Raw genomic sequence first — 16,145 nt, 5'->3', positions numbered from 1 at the left:
AAAACGTTCTATTGTTCACGAGAATGTCAAATTGCAGATTGGAAGATTCATAAGCATGGATGTGGAAAGAAAGAGTAATGTCGTTTTAGTAATTTGTTTGTGACTAAGTCAATCATCTCTTTGAGTATATGTGTAGTCGTCCTAACTTGATTCGTATGGACTCTGCAAGTTATACTTGCAGCTACGGAAACGATATCTTCTCGTTTCAGGTCCGCCAACCAGAATCAGCTGTAATATACTTTCCTGGAGATATTCAAGACTCAGAAGATGTGATGTAGATATTGTTGTTGTTCCATCATGATTAGGATGTCTTCAAGGATAGCAAGAGATTTTAGTTCGTTCTCATATGAGAAAATGCTACAAATCTTACATCAAAAGTATTTAAAATCCAAGTACGAGTGTACAATCGATTAATAGTTAGCATTTACATTATTCGCCCTTCGAAGAAAACAAAAGAGATTAGTCTCTATGCAAAGTATCTCAACTGTGATAAAAATGGAAATGTGCAAAAGTGTATGGTTAGCTGACGGTATTTCACTTAGATGATCCTCAAGGGAGTGCAACACACACATTATTCCTTTTACTCGAGAATAGCATTTGCAGTATGTTTGAGAGTAGTGTTGGATGTAGATGATCAAGACCGCGTTTTGCCCGTTATCCTAGTTGGTTTTTCACGAGGCGGTCTAGTACTTAATCAAATTGTGGTCGAACTTGGAACAGCTGTGTACTCGGATGCCTTGATGCAACGAATTCGAGAAATCCATTGGTTAGACTGTGCCAATGGTGTGAGTGGATTATGCTATCCAGATATTGAGAATGGAGCTGCTTCTTTCTTACAGATGTATAGGTACAATTGTATAGTTAAGATCACATGCAGTAATTCTCTGAGCGTTTATTTTCACATTACCTCATATTTATATGAAGAAACAGTTAAATGTGAACGTTATTACGAATTGTTGGCATTTCAGCATCAGCTGGAATCTATTGGTATTTCTGTTAAAAGAAGGTACTATTCAAAAGAGTTTGAGTACGGTTGATGTCGAAGTGTGATATGTAGAAAGTATGGTTCTATCTCTCCTCTCTGGATGCACTTCTCTCTGTTGCAAGAATTTCATTACTAGTATGTTTGTTTCGGATATTCTTGGTGATTCCCACGGGAATCCAGAAGGACACTTTGTTCTTAAGAATTGTTTCATAATAGAGGTAAAAGTGGCTAATGGCTCAAGTAGACATCACTCGGTGGATACGATCTTAGTTGGTATATGATGCAACGAATCCAGATTTGGAAGAGCCCGATTGGGGTATGTTCATTACACTTTGCGATAATGTGAACCAGCGGTAAGATTTGTTGTGGTTCTTGACGTCCAGGAGTGACACTTATCGTCAAGATGTAGTAAGCGCCCTGGATAGCAGGCTGAAGAGCAAGAACCCCAAAGCTGTATCGTTAGCGATTCTTCTTTTGGATACTTTGGAGAAGAATTGTTTTGGTCCATTTCACGCTCTGATTTGCCAAAAGGAGTTTTTGGATAATCTATTCCGTATTGCTATGAAGGAACAAGTAGGTAATAGAAATGGACTATTATGTAGAGCCCTGAGAATTACCAGGAGGCAGCTGATTTGATTCAGAGTTTGGCACTATCGTTTGCTTCCACAGGAAAAGAGTATCGTTTGTTTGGAACCCTATATCGTTCTCTTCGAAACCGTGGTGTTGAATTTAAAGAGGAAAGTGAAGTTGACATATTCACTCCTAATCTTTCGGATGAAGTCATCACCAATATTCCAAGTGGCATGCATGTGAGTAGGAAATAGGAATGAATGTGATTGAAGGATACACGAGTCCAAATGCAAAACTTGAGAATGATTTACACATCGTCCAACAGCATATGGTAAAGATGCAAGGACTAATTGTGAAGCGCAATCGTCGAAATAATATTCCAGAGAATAAGCAACGAGTATTGATGATTATTGGATAATGATTGTAGGAGTTGGATGAAGAGGCAGATTTCCTCAGTCAATGCTTGATTCGTATCATTGGTCTGAAAGAACAGTTTGATGATTGTAAGAATGCGATGGTGATTCATAATCATTAGTGAACATTCCAGAAACCACTCGTTCTTTATGTGATATGTTGAAGTCGAATATAATTATGTTATTACGTTGTGCAAAGGATATGTCATTGGATGCAACTTCAATTCGTATCTTCCCAGATGATAATCGAACAAAGATTGAAGAAAGTGATTCAGATTTGGAGGATTTCTTTTCTTGTCGTGTTTCTTTCAAACAAACAAATGAAAGTACAGGATCATATCCATCAGGAATTTCATTCACACCAACTAACCCAGGGATTGCTTTCCTTCGTTCTAGTTCTTCCTATTCTATGATCCATTCTCTCAACTGTTACTTGCTCAGCTTGTCGTTTTGCTTCTTCCTTCACATCTGCAAACAAATCAACTGAATCATTTGTGATCTCCTATCAATCATTCTCTCACTCCAATACACACCTTCAGCTGAATCAAAAAATCACGGTTAATCACTCGATATTCCTGTTCTGTCTTTTGTGGAGCATTCTCCAGCTGAAGTACATAATCACAGATAAGCTGACGAGAGCATTGTGGGAACTTCTCACCTAGATAGTTGGTTAAAACTTTTCCCACTTCGACTGGATTCTGAAAACAACTCGTGGCAGAAGGAGTCAGTGGAACTGTGATTTCCTGACTGAGGAGAATTGTGAAGAGGAGTCTGAGAAGTTGGGAAAGGAGAGGAAGAGCTGGAATATGCATTCGGTCTGTAAGACAATCACTGGAGAGGTTAGTAGAGAGTCAGATGAATCAGTCAGACACTCGTTGCTCAGTCACAGTCAATCATTAATGTCCATAAGATCATCCACACAATCACTCACACAATCACTCTTACTTACAGAGTATGCTCCACAATATACACCCAGAACTGTTGATAGAATCCTTGTCGAAGTTCACCTTCACATGCACGAACACTCTCCATCACCACTAACATTGTCTCTAAGCTGTTCTCATAGATCCGACGTTCACTATCTAAATACCCCCAAATAATGGAATCCACAATAAGCTTCAATTCTGTCATATTGAATGAAAACAGAGACAAGAAGGAATAGCGAGCCACAGCAGAGAGTAATGTGAAGAACGTGAGAGTGAGTTCAGGATACTTCAATCGATTGGAGGTGATCAAATGCAGTGTGGATAGGAAGACTGATGAGAGAATGGATGCTGTGAGTGTTGAGTTTTGTGACTATTCTCATAGACCCTTTGATCTCCTACTTTCAGCTTCTCCAGAACTACGGCTGAAAACTGAAGACAACAAGGCTCCTTCAGACACTCTGGGGCATCTTCGTAATCTTTCAGAATGAGAGAAAGAGTCTGCTGACAGACTGAGTTCAGGTCGATCTGATTTGAATCATTCACCTCTCGTCCCTTAACTCGCTCAATGAAACATTGGAACAAACGAATGATGTCCCGTAACAGCAAACGCTCTTGACGTGTCTGTGAGTATCCTGCAACCAATTCGCCGTTCTCTTTCACTGACTGAATTGTTGCACGGGAATAGAATGAAAATAAGTCAGCAAAGTCTTGATACTGAGTCATGAACTAGATGTTAAAAATACCCTAAATTTCTGGAATACCTGTTTATAATAATCCATTCCAATCACTTCACATACGACTCGATGAAACCGTAATGAATTACGAAGTAACTGAATATTTGCTAATGAATGAAACTCCCGTTCATCCACACATCCCTTTTTAATTACTTCCACAATTCTCTCATTCACTCGATACAATAATGAATCAATCAAGACTAATCGTCTCTCTGGGTTTCGTTCACAACGACACGCACTCGCTACGCCTCGATACACCACTTCTCGTTGTTGCTGATTTAGCAATTCCACAAAAACCTCCAATTTTGCAATTATTTCATTGATGTACGGAGCCCATTCCTGCCCATCCACTTGTTGAGGGATTACCAGCTGATACCCACACTGTTTTGCAATCTTCTCAAAAGTATCACATGACATGTCCTGAACTCCGGGGTGGGTTTCGTGCATAAACTCAAAGTTCTTATTGATTACCGTCCGAAGGAATTTGAAGTGATGTTTCAAGAACCGCGGGAATTGCTGAATAACATACATCAAACATCCCGCGACTACCGCCTTATCATCCTTTGTGACTTTGGAAGCAACAAGACGCAGAATATCCATAATTGTTGCCATCAGCAGACGACGCTCATCAGCTTCTGTTAAAACACCGTTCAAAGAACCAATAGACCAGATCAGAGGTTGTAATGTGGAACGGAATGGATCAGTTGGTTTAAGCTGCATCTACAAAAAAGTCATGATTTTTGGAATACCTGAATATCTAAAGCATTCATAAGAATGGCTTCTGTGATTTCATAATCAACCGAAGCCAGTAATACAAGGCACTCTTTCATTATCTTGTACAATGCAATGCCATCTGTATCCTTCGTCTCAACTCGAACGACTTCTCCATCTTCATTTTCCATCATCATCACTTCTTCAGGTCGACTCATTCGTTCGACAATCAATTGAATAAGCTGTTGTGTGAGATTAGTGTAAGGTCCCTCAGGTTGTTTGGATGAAGTGGCAGAATTCTATGATGAGAGCCAATCAGCAAGACAACAGAATTAGTTGAATAAGCTTGATAGATTGAATGACACCACTCTTTCCAAAACTTCATACAGACTTTCAATACTTCACGATCAGGACATCGACTTAGGAACAACACAAAGGTACAAATTTGGAGATACACGTCTTGGTACTGAGACTCAAGCATGGACTTATGTCTTAGAGAGATGCTGGTGAGAAAGACACTCAGCTCATGGACAAAGTCTGTTAGATCCGATGATAACGAGGTGTATGAAGTACTTAGGTCCACTGTTACGTCAACGTATGTTTGCTGATAGTCAGATACCCTTGAGAATCCATACCAAATATTCTAAGAAGCGACGAATCGATTGACTTATGAGAGAAGGATACTTGTAACTATTTGGATGACACAGGATCTCTTGAAGACACATCATGGCTGATGTACGAAACTGATCAATGGTAATGAATTTTAACAGGACATCAGCCAATTGATAATTAAACACACAATCATCTGGAAGATACTTCAAGATCAGGCGGATTGTGTCGATGGTATCGAGAAGCAGGGGAACTACTTCTGTGTTTACAATAACTTGAGAACAGAGCTACTATTTACGAGAAAAAGAGAGAATACGTTGAAAACATCGATCATGTCACTTTGAAGAGCTTGCTGAATTTGTTGGCTAAACTTTGATGTAAGCGTGGTCTCGCTAAATTGAAATACATCTTCCACAACGATCTTCAGAATGAACATACTGTTGCGACAGCGACTCTCACTTTCCACAGCAGCTGCTACTAAATCTTTTACAAAAGATGTCCAGCTATTGGGCCACTCCTTCTTGAAGATCTCCACTAGAATGATATCCCACTTGTGAAGAATCTCTTCATTCTGCTGGATTGATTCCATTGTCTCTGAATACTAGACTCAAAACAATCTTCCATCACGTACCGACATGACCTTGGCCAAAGAATAGTTCTTGATGGACTCTCGTTGTTCTAGAGGGACAATTGCCCATCGATTCTTCACCATTTCCTCAAGAAGCTATGCATTAACGAAAACAACGACGATCCACAATAAGACCAAAAAAGATACTTCGAGAGTCTTTACACTGCTCAATAATGCTGTCTGCAATTGACCAAGCACGATCGCTCTCCTTAAGGTCGTACAAAACTTGTCCCGCTTTTCCTTGCTACAAATAAGCATTCATATCGATAAAAAGGCACCTCTGGATGATGTGGAGAATAAAAGACGGATATGATCTCATCAAGTAGAGCAGGATTAAACGGTTTGGAAAAATCTAGAATGGCTTCCATGGTATGTTTCGATTCGCTGAATCGGGACAAGCGAAAGAAAACCAACTAAACTTGCTTAGAGTTGATTTTAGGTGGTTTTTTCCAAAATTCTATCCCCTGGATTAGTTCTTATTGTGACTCTTCTTTCCCTATATATTGGAACTAGAGGTATCAAAGTGGGATTCTTTGTATAAAATAAATGGAAAAGAACCGAATATATGGAAAAGGATTCCAAACAAACATGATACTTCTAGTGCTTTCCATTCTCTTCATAATAGCTACGACTCTTCTTAAACCACAATACTGGATGCAATGCAATCTACAATATCAATAAGTACAATTACATCAACTCCTTCATTCGAAGAACCCGAATGAATCGCCAGGAAATATTCACGACAGGCTTTCTACTAAATTACTTCGTATTTTCATATTCACCTCATAATTCTTCTCTCGATGATACTGCATGATATTCTCAATATGATCACTATCTACATGCAGATTCTTTAATAGAGCCTCTAGATCAACTGCCCGCATTGAAGCAAATGGACAACCTATCTTCATTCTCCACCTCTGTTCCTACCATGACACTGATCACCCACAGGAATAGACTTGATCATATATTTACATGGAAGTGGTTGTAAGGGAATTCGTCTTCCCTCCTTACCATACATGTAGCGAATGTTGTAAGCATATTCCTTGTTGAACTTATCAATGGAAATACTCCGACAGAAATGATTCTGAAAGAATTCGAGTGCGCCTTCCATACTTAGACCAATTCCCTACACTTCATGCCAGGCTCTTCAGCAACCTTCAAGAATCGCCCAAGCTGTTCTCGTCCATCATAGTAGAGATGATTTGTATCACACAGCTTCTTATAAATCCGCATCATACACAATGGGAATGACTGTTTAGCAAGCTATCGTAATTACACCAGATTTGATCTTACTCGTGGAATTGCATCTGCTGTAATCGTATCCGAAGGTAAATAGTCTTCTTGAATAGACTAAGGATCACGATTCTTGTTCACACCTACAACCACCGTAAGCTTCTTCAATGTTTCTTCAAAACGAGGATCTAAGAACTGGTGTTGTATCGACACATAGGTTTCAATACCTTCCCGCAAATCATCTTCAAAACGTGAAACCAAGTAATTCTTGAGTTCCTTTTCGTGAATATAGGCCTGACCACTGCGGAGATACACTGAACGCGATGCTAGTTGCCGAGGGACATCTTGAAAGCGCATCATATAAAAGGTTCCTGTTTCTTTAATATCTTCAAACTTCTCTTTCATCTCTTCCATTGTCACCACTTGTGGTTTGTATCCACTTTGCTCAAGTGCACTATTCATGTCAATCTTCATTAATCGATATCTATATCAGAATGAAGACGAACCCCTACTCAAAGAGACGACTTTCACGATCTATGAACTTGACACGATCAGTGTGGTTTGAACAAAATGCTGCACGCATGATGAAATGTGATATAATATCCATTTCCTACGTTCAATCTTCACCAGTAACAATTACTCGATTCTCCATAGTGACAGATGCAAAATTTCGTATTTTTGGATCTTCTTCCTTTTTTGTATCCAGTGAGATTTCATTCTTGTCGATATACAGGTATACTAGAAAAATGACTCCAGCACCAATATGGAACATACACTTCACACGGTAGTCGGCATATTCTTCAAATTTATCGATTGTAATCTCCTCACTGACATTATCCAGATCAGAAAGCGGATAAAAGGGTAGAATATGTTTGTCTGGGAACGATGGATCTTTCTGCTTCCAATTTGAAAGAAGATTCATGAGAGGAAAAGATGAATGAATTGGTGGGATTAACCCGCCTTTAGCAGAATTTTGGATGGATGATTTCAAATGCGATGGTGAGTCTATTTCGATCGTTCTCGATCCATTCTCTCCTTTCCTCCATTATTTTACACTGCAATTTAACATCCTTTCTCTATGAATCCACAAGATTATTTCTTGAACCCCTATTGTCTGTTTACGTATTAGAATAACCGCGGTATTTACTATTAACCACATTTTCTCTTTTTGTTTGTCGCTCAAGGTCGAGTTGTAAGTAGTTGTATCCCTCTTTCTTCTGAACTTTGTTCATGGGGATGTCTCTCCTCATTGGAGACTCCATTCGTAGTACAAGGTTTTCTTGCAGTACGAGTCTACATGAACGGGTTCTAGACGTATGAGTACATAGTACATCCTAGGTTGTTCTAGCTGTGCTAGTTCGTTACCCCTTTGATGCCTCCATATCTCACACATCTATAGGTTTCTTTGGGTAAGTAATGTTGCATGTGTATAGTCGGTGTGATGTTTTCCTTATCTACACTGAATGAAGAGTGTTGACATCATTTCTTACTGACCGACGTTTTCCTCGCTTTCAGTTTCTAATTCTGTTTCTAGCATGTGTTTGTGACAAACAAGAAATGATACAAAACCTCTAAAAGACACTCAATTCAAAAAGACCTTGTTGTAGAGAGAAGTAAAGGCATCCTTGGCTAGCAGGGTGATCATTGCATGAGGAGCAGTTCGCACATAGAAAGTCCAGTAACCCCTCCAAAGAGAGAAGAAACCTCCTTGTTTCACAATCTTAACGGCACAGTCCCATAGATTCTTGTAGGGATACTCTCCAGTCTTAGGATTACGATGCATGTTCATCAACTTTGTTTTCATCATATCAAAAGGAAGAGCAGTAAAAGAACAAATGAAACTTGTTGCCGCACTCGACCACATATTATTTGCAACACCTACTCCTGTATAAGGAGCCAGCATTTCTTTGATTTGGTCGTAGGATGCAAGCATACCCACATTCATTGCAATAGCACGACAGACCATCGGAATGGAACCTCTCCATAAAGTCCGAATTCCCTCTTCTTTACCAATACGATACACAGCTTGCAGAGCGTTTTTGTATCCACGACGCTGACTCGGTGGAGCACATCCATCAGCTTCCATTCGTACTAGAGCAAGATCAAAAGGATTACCGATCACAGCAGCAATGGCACCGGCACTCATTGCACAGAGAGTCTTTTGGTAGAAGGGAATTGGTCGACCATTGTTCATTGTCCTCAATGTCTGACTAAAAGAATCATGCAGACCGATCTTGGCTGTTCCATAGACTGCCTGTCGAGCTACAGCAGCCGAGAGACCTGAGAATAGTCCTTTTACACCTTCATTCCTCACAACACTCTTGGCAATAGAAAGTCCAGTTACCTTCCCTTCTACCGCAGTGTTAGCAACCTGAAGACGAACCTTAATGAGATCGATTGGATGAATACACATAGAAGAGAAGATTGCTCCTGAACCTCCCGCAATATAAGGACGAAGAGCTATAGCAATATGATGGTCTTTTGACATAAATAGTACGTTCTTTAAGGAAAGAATGCGCTTTTGCTGTCAGCACGACCAGTGATTCTTCGATTCTTGATTATCATGTCGACCAACGACAGTTGCCTCATGGCGTCATATGACGAAGAATACATGAACATAAATGGATAACAGCATCTGGTTGGAACAAACATGTTTCTACAGCAACTTGTTTTTGATTTTCCCAAAGATGCCAGAGGATGAAATGGAAGCTTCTGGAGCTTCTGGCTCTGGACTTTGTCTTTCTGGATTCGAGGGAGTGTCCGTACTTGTGAAGGCAGCAAGAATACCACTAGCAAACGATTTCCTTGCTTTGAGAACGGGATGGAACTTCACATCATTCACAAAAGGACTCTCTCGCTCATATCCGCTATTTCGAATGTAATTAAATAATTCCATCTACAGGTCATAACAGAACACAAACCTCACTCGAATTCCAGGAACATCGTTATCAACATTATCCATAATTACAATGATGCTGCTATAATCATTCAGTTCTACTGCAAGTTGGGTCGCCAATTTCCATTGACTAGAATTAACAACAAAATGATCTCTCACTTCAGTAACAACGAGTAATGCAAAGCGAGAGCTGGAGACTCTTTCACATTCATCACACTCAGATAGTAATCGCCTTCGTTGTACGCCTTCCGTGAAAGAACAACTTGCAAGAAGCACTACAGTTCATGACTAGCTCTTTATCTACTTCGATAGGAATGATGTTCTTTCGCTGAACATACAGTTGCCGTATTTCCTCCCAACAACCGGCCTTTGCCATTCCAAACAATCGAAGAATATCATATCGAACATCAGTAATCGAATACTGCTGTTTAAGGCTACGAGTGAAACTAAGGTATTCTACAATACAAAAGAGCATGCCGATCACTATCCTCTCTTCGTCGTGCCAAAAGATTAGTAATTGTGTTATAGAGGGAAAAGTTTAGAATGGAAGAAGAGAGCTGCAACTGGACTTTGAATAATGCTATTTGGTTTTTAATGCACTATAATCAAGAATAGGGAGAAACACTACATTCACATCAAAGTCATTAACTCCTGGCAACAACATATCACAACACTTCTGAAGATCAAACATCTTTGCTTCGACCTTTTCGCTTTCATCTAACTCAAATGGAGAATTTTCTTTCATCAATGTATCCACATCGTAAACGGCGTTTCGGAGCAATTGATAGAACACCGTTTTGAAGTCACTTACGTGCATAGCATATTCTATTAGTATATCATAGTATTCTGTTTCCTCATAATATTGTTTAAATACATCAACTGCCATCGTCTGCTCACTAATCAAATCAAACCATTCTTCTCGACTTTCCATACTACATATGAGTTCTAATCACAAATCTGACTGATCTCCTGTAAAGCAAACCACTGCAAAGACAAGTTCGACATCTTCAGTTTCGACTGCTCTGCGCAATGCCTCTGAGTATTCTCCAATCTTCAATAAACAAGCAACAGCTAGCGAAGGGTTTGGCTCGAGCAGAAGAAGACTGATTGCCAAATCTGGTCGAATATCATAAATATTGAGAATAATGGGAATGATCGGAACCCGACCTATTTTGATGATGTTGGTGAACACAGTAGCTGCAAGAGATTCGGATGGTTCTGTGGAATTCTGAATCTTCTTGGTGGCCCAATCCATTGTTACAATTCCACGAAATTCATCGAAATACCCTGGTTGTTCCTGTTGATAGATGCGATTACTGTGACTATTATAGATGTCACAAAGATGAATTGCGATTTGATGTTTGTTTTGGAAGAGAAGTCGACTTATCACAACAGAAAATGTCAATTCGCGATATTCAGCCATTGTAAGTAGTATTCCTTCCTACATCTCAGAGATGATTGACAATTAAACTTGACGGAGATTGAATAGAACCTTGATATTGCTGCAAGTGAAATAGAGAATGTTACATAATGATTGCATAGCTGATTGCGAAGGAAGGAAACGAATTGCAAGGCGAAGTGCAGATAACAGTTCTGTGTTTTGTGGGCTGAAGTTATCCCATTCACAGTACTATTTGATGAAAGAAGATGAAAACAACACACTTTCAGCAATTCCCGAATGACTTCCATCATCAGCTCTGGAGAGATGGATTGATACTCTTTCACACAGCTTTCATCTCCAGCTTCATAACGTTCATAAATATGAATGAAGAAGGAAGGATACTGTTTGTATTGCTTCACAATTGACAAGTGAGCAGGGATTGCCAAGGCACATGACATGTTTTGGCGTAAGAGCCATACATTCTTCGCAGTAATGATTCGCAATCCATCGACTTCTTGTTGGAAAATCAATTCTTTGAAGGAATGAGGGATAGAAATCCAATCCATTCCTCCGTGAATATTCAACTTAGAATAAGATATAGAAATAAATCAAACAGCAAGAATGCGGGTATGAGAAGTGGAATGTCGATCTGTCATAACAACTGCAATACAACTATCATTCAACCAGTAGATTCCATAAACATGGTGAGGAAGAAGTGATTCCTTCTCTCGAAGCTTACTAGTTGAAGTGTCTTTATTCAACACCCCTAACTTTGATAATTGACGTGATATTTGGAATTCACTACAATGAATCACATAGTATCGTAGTACCTTCCATCATCCGATTCGATCTCTTCTTCTGACTTTTGATCCTCTTCTTTTACAAACTGACACTTAAACAGCGGATATTTGCAGTCATTATCAAAGACCATCTAGTTGTGAGGGAATGCATCCAGACATACCAATCTGCTTTCACTACTATAACACGATAATGCATGAAATGGATGGAGAGCAAACTGTGTCAATGGCTCTTGTTGTGGCTCCTATTCCTCACTTCATTCTCAGATATTCACAAGCAACATTCGAGTATTATTGCTGGTACTGTTGACAACGAAAATGATACCTTTGAACGGACCAGATAGAACTGAGATCAAAACACTCGTGTTTCGGGAAGAGATGCATGTATCTGGAAGAATCCCAATAGCTTTGATCTCTGACTTTCTACATGTAATCTAATTCCAAGAAACACACTTTACATCTTCGGGAAGGCTTGGAGCTTTCTTTGCTAACGAGCCAGTTACATCGGACGTGAAATAGATATCATTCTCAGACGTGATTAGACAACATGTCAATCCAGATACTAGGGCACTTTTCACTTTTATTCCAGCTTCAATATCTTCTTCGCTGAATATCTCAATCATTCGCCGAGGTTCACTGTTGGGAGTGTAAACCAAGCATCGACAATCCTCCAAGAAAATACAGAGACGCTGATCTTCTAACCAATGTGTTGCAACGATTTGATAAGACGGAGAAAGCACATCTTCCACGAGAAGTGTGCCACATCCATCATAGATTGCAAAATCACGATCTTCGTTCTCGTTTCTAGGAACAAGAGCAACGTAATTCCCAAAAGGAGCTGTGACAACGAAATAGGGAGAAAAGTCGTCGATCTTCCATTTCATATCTCCGAGAGTTGTTAATATCCATGTATCCATGATTATTCGGATAGAATAAGATGAAATGTGTGTGGATTGTCTATTGGTACATTTAGGCAATGCAGATGAATGGATTGGGGTGTTTCTTACTTCACTGAAAAAGTGAACAGATGCTTCAACGCCTTATTCAAGAATTCAAATAAATCTTATAGAACCGCGGTTTTGCTTAGAAGGTAGATGAGTTGCGTAAGACTTGCTTTCATAAGAGTATTCGATTTGAATCGACACGTTTCCGTTTGACTCATGCCCCTACCTGGTGCGTGGTATTCTGTTTCCTCTTTACGTATAGTAAAAGCAGCGTTTAACGATCTGAGTGAAGCATCTGAAACGCAGCCATCTCCTGTTTTGCATTTTAAAAATGTTCCGAAGATAGCTTCCAAAGTCCGTGTTTTTAGAAGGAGTAACGTTTTAGCACGACCTTCTTCAGATTGTGAATTCCTTTGGACCTGTAGAGATTGTTGTGATCCTTCGTCCGAAGGAACAAGTACGTGGTGGTTGTGGAGCTTGATGTACAGGCTCTTGTCGAAATGAAGAATTTAGATGATGCAATTGCTCTTTATGAATTTGCAAAGAATAACTCCCTTTTGTTGCATAACTCTCCCATGAATGTGAACTATTCTGTTCATAAGCGTTTACAGCGCAATCCTCTGGATTATACTCCGTGTCATATTCTTTTAGTTACTATTTGTGGATGTTCTGATTTTCCTCTCTCCCTCTTCCAGATGGCAAGTGTTGGAATGACTCCATAAATTGACACGTAGATTTGTAATAATGTCCACAAAGTTCGGAAGATCTTGATGTTTCATCATGAAGCTGGACCTCAAGCACTCATTCAGTTCCGTACATCTCAGGAGGCTGAAGAAGTCAAGAAGGTTCTCCAGTCTCAGGTCTTTCACATCGACAATAGTGTTGTTACTTTTGAAGTGCAGTTTTCCAAATTTGCTGACCTTCATGTGAACCAAAACAATACCTTTTCATGGGATTTTACAGAGGTTGCAAACATCGATCCTCCATCGATCCTCCAGTCTGATCTTCGTTCTTCTGTTGAGGTCACTACTCCCATTTCTTTCTCTCCAGAGCCTTCTTTTCCTCAACCAGCTGCTGGATCTCGTTCTCCTTCCAGTATGAATTCGCGCCAGTCTGGGACTATTTCCCGTGGGATGGTTTATAATCAGTCCATTCCAATCGAGCATACCCGATCGGAAGTTCGTCGTAGTGCAACTGATTCAGCCTATCTTGACATGAGTAAGATTGAATGAATAAATTGAGCGTAGGCGGGAGTACTGACTCTCTTCGTCTACTCAAACCAAATCGTCCGTCTCTTCTTTCATCTTCACGTTCCTTCTCTCCAAGTGTTCTGGAGTCAACTCGTTATACTGCTCTCTCTCCTCGTCAGTCTTATTCCTCTGAAGGATATCATATGAGTGAGCCTGATTATGATGCACGTAGTCGTGCTTTCTCCTACAATGGAAGGAATTCCGGACCTCTGACTCTTAGTCCTGATAGTCGACTGAGTGGTGATTGGAAGATGCCAGTTGTTAACCGGAATTCAGATCCCATAGTTACTTCACTCTCCCAGCTCCCTCCTGAGTATCGTCCTTATCGTAATCCTGACGCTTTTGATTCTTTGTATGTCTTTGATCGTCCTCGTATCTCTTTCTCTTGTTATGTGATCTTAGAATCGTCCTCTTCGACTACAGGTGTCTCCACTCGTAGTCCTCCACCTTCACTTCGTCCTGATGTACCTGATCTATTCAGTCTGACCATCACTTTCTTTGCTCTTCATTATACTCACAATACCTCTTCATTTTTGGCAGCATTTTCAGAAGTATCCACTATCTGCGACTATGTGGTTCATACCGGAAAAGGGTCTGCAATTGTCGCAGTGGCCTATTTGGCTACCATGAATTGTGATGAGATGGCTATTTGTTTGGCTGAGCATGAACATGTACCAGACAATCAGATCACGATTTTTAACTCAGTAAGTTACAGTACGTTCTTCCGAATTCGTGATTATGTTCTGTAAGATTGAAGAGAGAGTATGAGTCGTAGACCAGAGTTACTTGACATTCCAAGTTCATCTGCTATTTTACCAAGTCTCATCGATGGAACTGTCAAAGTGTTTCCTGTTGCTGTTTGTTTTTCTTCGTTCCCTTCAACCTTTGAAGTGAATGAGGTTTATCAGTTTGCTAAGCAATTTGGCATTGTTGAGAAGGTTTCGGAAATGAAACCAGAAGAACGTGAAGTTACTGCTGAATCGAATGGTGAAGAGATTAAGGAAGGAGAGGAGGACTGTATTATTCGTTATCGAGTAAAGTATCAAGAACGATATAATATACTTCTCATTCTACAGAATCGATACAAATTGGTGATTGAAGGGCGGGTCATCGGAGCTGAACCCTTATTTGTATGGTAGGATTTCGGCAAGATCGCTTTCTAGCTTTGTTTGTTCAAATAAATCCATCCAATTATTCTTCTTTGATGGTTTGCGTGTTTTATCATTAGATAAGAAGATTCCGAGAACATTTTGAATGAAACGGCCACATCCATTATTGTTTTAGTAATCTCTTTGTAGAATCCCTCGTTCGAATGGTAAATTATTTTGTTCTATCCTCATAACATTAGAGCGAGAAATTGGTCGTTTCTGACAGTGAACTCGATGAAGTTGAGTTAGGTGACTATTCGGATTATAAATTGTACCCACTATCTGCGTAGGTGGTTCTGAGTTGCACTGACTTCAGAGATAAGCGATCATCTGTAAAGTTGTTACGACAACATACCCAGAGACGAGTAAAGTTTCAGGATGAAAGTGGAAAGGCTATTGATCAAGTTTCGGTTAATGCTGGGAATTGAGTCCTAGACATTCTATTCAGATAATTTGGAGTTTGAGTTGAAGAAGAGGAATTGCTGTACCATATTTTAATTGATGTTTGTCTCTCGCTTTTCTTGCATCCTGTTTGTTATCAATATGTTGTTCTTCTTCCCTTGCTTTCGATGAGCTCATTGCTATGAAGAAAAGTCATTCTCATTGGTGTTTCCACGGGAATTTGGACTTTCTGTTGTACCTTTCATTGCCCAGTATTTCATAACACACCTTTCATAATGGTAGGTAGTTATTCCATTGTGCTCGTGATTCGTTTCTCTATCGCCTTACCAATTATATAGGCTCTTGTTAACCAGGGAGAGTTCCAGCACATTCTCCGTGTGCTCAACACTAACATCGATGGAAAGCAGAAGATTGTCTATGCTCTGACCTCTATCAAGGGTATTGGTCGTCGTTTTGCCACTGCTGTGTGCAAGAAGGCTGAAGTTGATATCCGCAAGCGGTACTTGGTGATTCTATAT

The 16,145-nt window shown here is 39.9% G+C and overlaps 8 protein-coding genes across 8 annotated transcripts; 4 read left to right on the top strand and 4 right to left on the bottom strand.

Moving 5' to 3' along the window:
* Positions 1–55: 55 nt before the first annotated feature.
* On the top strand, positions 56–861 carry JH06_3614 (hypothetical protein; the record flags this gene model as incomplete). Its single annotated transcript, XM_014670676.1, has 7 exons — positions 56–74; positions 109–269; positions 323–377; positions 418–503; positions 524–602; positions 631–785; positions 808–861. 7 exons carry the CDS (start codon positions 56–58, stop codon positions 859–861), a joined length of 609 nt encoding a protein of 202 aa, XP_014526162.1.
* A 261-nt stretch (positions 862–1,122) lies between these two features.
* Positions 1,123–2,381, top strand: JH06_3613 (TOM1-like protein; the record flags this gene model as incomplete). The annotated part of the gene is given in 8 exon segments (XM_014670675.1): positions 1,123–1,239; positions 1,256–1,338; positions 1,369–1,558; positions 1,588–1,783; positions 1,810–1,952; positions 1,983–2,058; positions 2,091–2,267; positions 2,296–2,381. The coding sequence occupies 8 exon segments, from the start codon at positions 1,123–1,125 to the stop codon at positions 2,379–2,381; spliced, it is 1,068 nt and encodes a 355-aa protein (XP_014526161.1).
* A 532-nt stretch (positions 2,382–2,913) lies between these two features.
* On the bottom strand, positions 2,914–5,944 carry JH06_3612 (exportin-1; the record flags this gene model as incomplete). Its single annotated transcript, XM_014670674.1, is given in 11 exon segments — positions 2,914–3,264; positions 3,294–3,620; positions 3,638–3,655; positions 3,692–4,342; positions 4,378–4,638; positions 4,668–4,943; positions 4,975–5,235; positions 5,265–5,549; positions 5,580–5,672; positions 5,704–5,820; positions 5,855–5,944. 11 exon segments carry the CDS (start codon positions 5,942–5,944, stop codon positions 2,914–2,916), a joined length of 2,730 nt encoding a protein of 909 aa, XP_014526160.1.
* Positions 5,945–6,173: 229 nt separating this feature from the next.
* JH06_3611 (putative DNA primase large subunit) lies at positions 6,174–7,731 on the bottom strand (the record flags this gene model as incomplete). Its single annotated transcript, XM_014670673.1, has 10 exons — positions 6,174–6,242; positions 6,268–6,327; positions 6,359–6,474; positions 6,504–6,680; positions 6,707–6,839; positions 6,870–6,926; positions 6,957–7,293; positions 7,322–7,419; positions 7,450–7,547; positions 7,584–7,731. The coding sequence occupies 10 exons, from the start codon at positions 7,729–7,731 to the stop codon at positions 6,174–6,176; spliced, it is 1,293 nt and encodes a 430-aa protein (XP_014526159.1).
* Positions 7,732–8,391: 660 nt separating this feature from the next.
* On the bottom strand, positions 8,392–9,297 carry JH06_3610 (oxoglutarate malate translocator protein; the record flags this gene model as incomplete). Its single annotated transcript, XM_014670672.1, has 1 exon — positions 8,392–9,297. One exon carries the CDS (start codon positions 9,295–9,297, stop codon positions 8,392–8,394), a length of 906 nt encoding a protein of 301 aa, XP_014526158.1.
* A 168-nt stretch (positions 9,298–9,465) lies between these two features.
* Positions 9,466–11,742, bottom strand: JH06_3609 (vacuolar protein sorting-associated protein; the record flags this gene model as incomplete). Its single annotated transcript, XM_014670671.1, has 10 exons — positions 9,466–9,705; positions 9,736–9,835; positions 9,865–9,980; positions 10,010–10,139; positions 10,171–10,304; positions 10,334–10,637; positions 10,659–11,146; positions 11,177–11,335; positions 11,368–11,670; positions 11,701–11,742. The coding sequence occupies 10 exons, from the start codon at positions 11,740–11,742 to the stop codon at positions 9,466–9,468; spliced, it is 2,016 nt and encodes a 671-aa protein (XP_014526157.1).
* A 1,301-nt stretch (positions 11,743–13,043) lies between these two features.
* Positions 13,044–15,216, top strand: JH06_3608 (polypyrimidine tract-binding protein-like protein 3-like protein; the record flags this gene model as incomplete). The annotated part of the gene is made up of 7 exons (XM_014670670.1): positions 13,044–13,187; positions 13,213–13,284; positions 13,316–13,531; positions 13,562–13,708; positions 13,730–14,045; positions 14,075–14,822; positions 14,853–15,216. 7 exons carry the CDS (start codon positions 13,044–13,046, stop codon positions 15,214–15,216), a joined length of 2,007 nt encoding a protein of 668 aa, XP_014526156.1.
* A 686-nt stretch (positions 15,217–15,902) lies between these two features.
* Positions 15,903–16,145, top strand: JH06_3607 (40S ribosomal protein S18; the record flags this gene model as incomplete). The annotated part of the gene is made up of 2 exons (XM_014670669.1): positions 15,903–15,929; positions 15,966–16,145. Coding segments are annotated over 2 exons (207 nt in total), but the record flags the coding sequence as incomplete, so codon positions are not given.

The sequence above is a fragment of the Blastocystis sp. subtype 4 genome, assembly GCF_000743755.1.
Source record: "Blastocystis sp. subtype 4 strain WR1 chromosome Unknown seqid_0243, whole genome shotgun sequence".
NCBI lineage: Eukaryota > Bigyra > Opalinata > Blastocystidae > Blastocystis > Blastocystis sp. subtype 4.
This window is presented reverse-complemented; position numbering and strand designations above follow the sequence as displayed.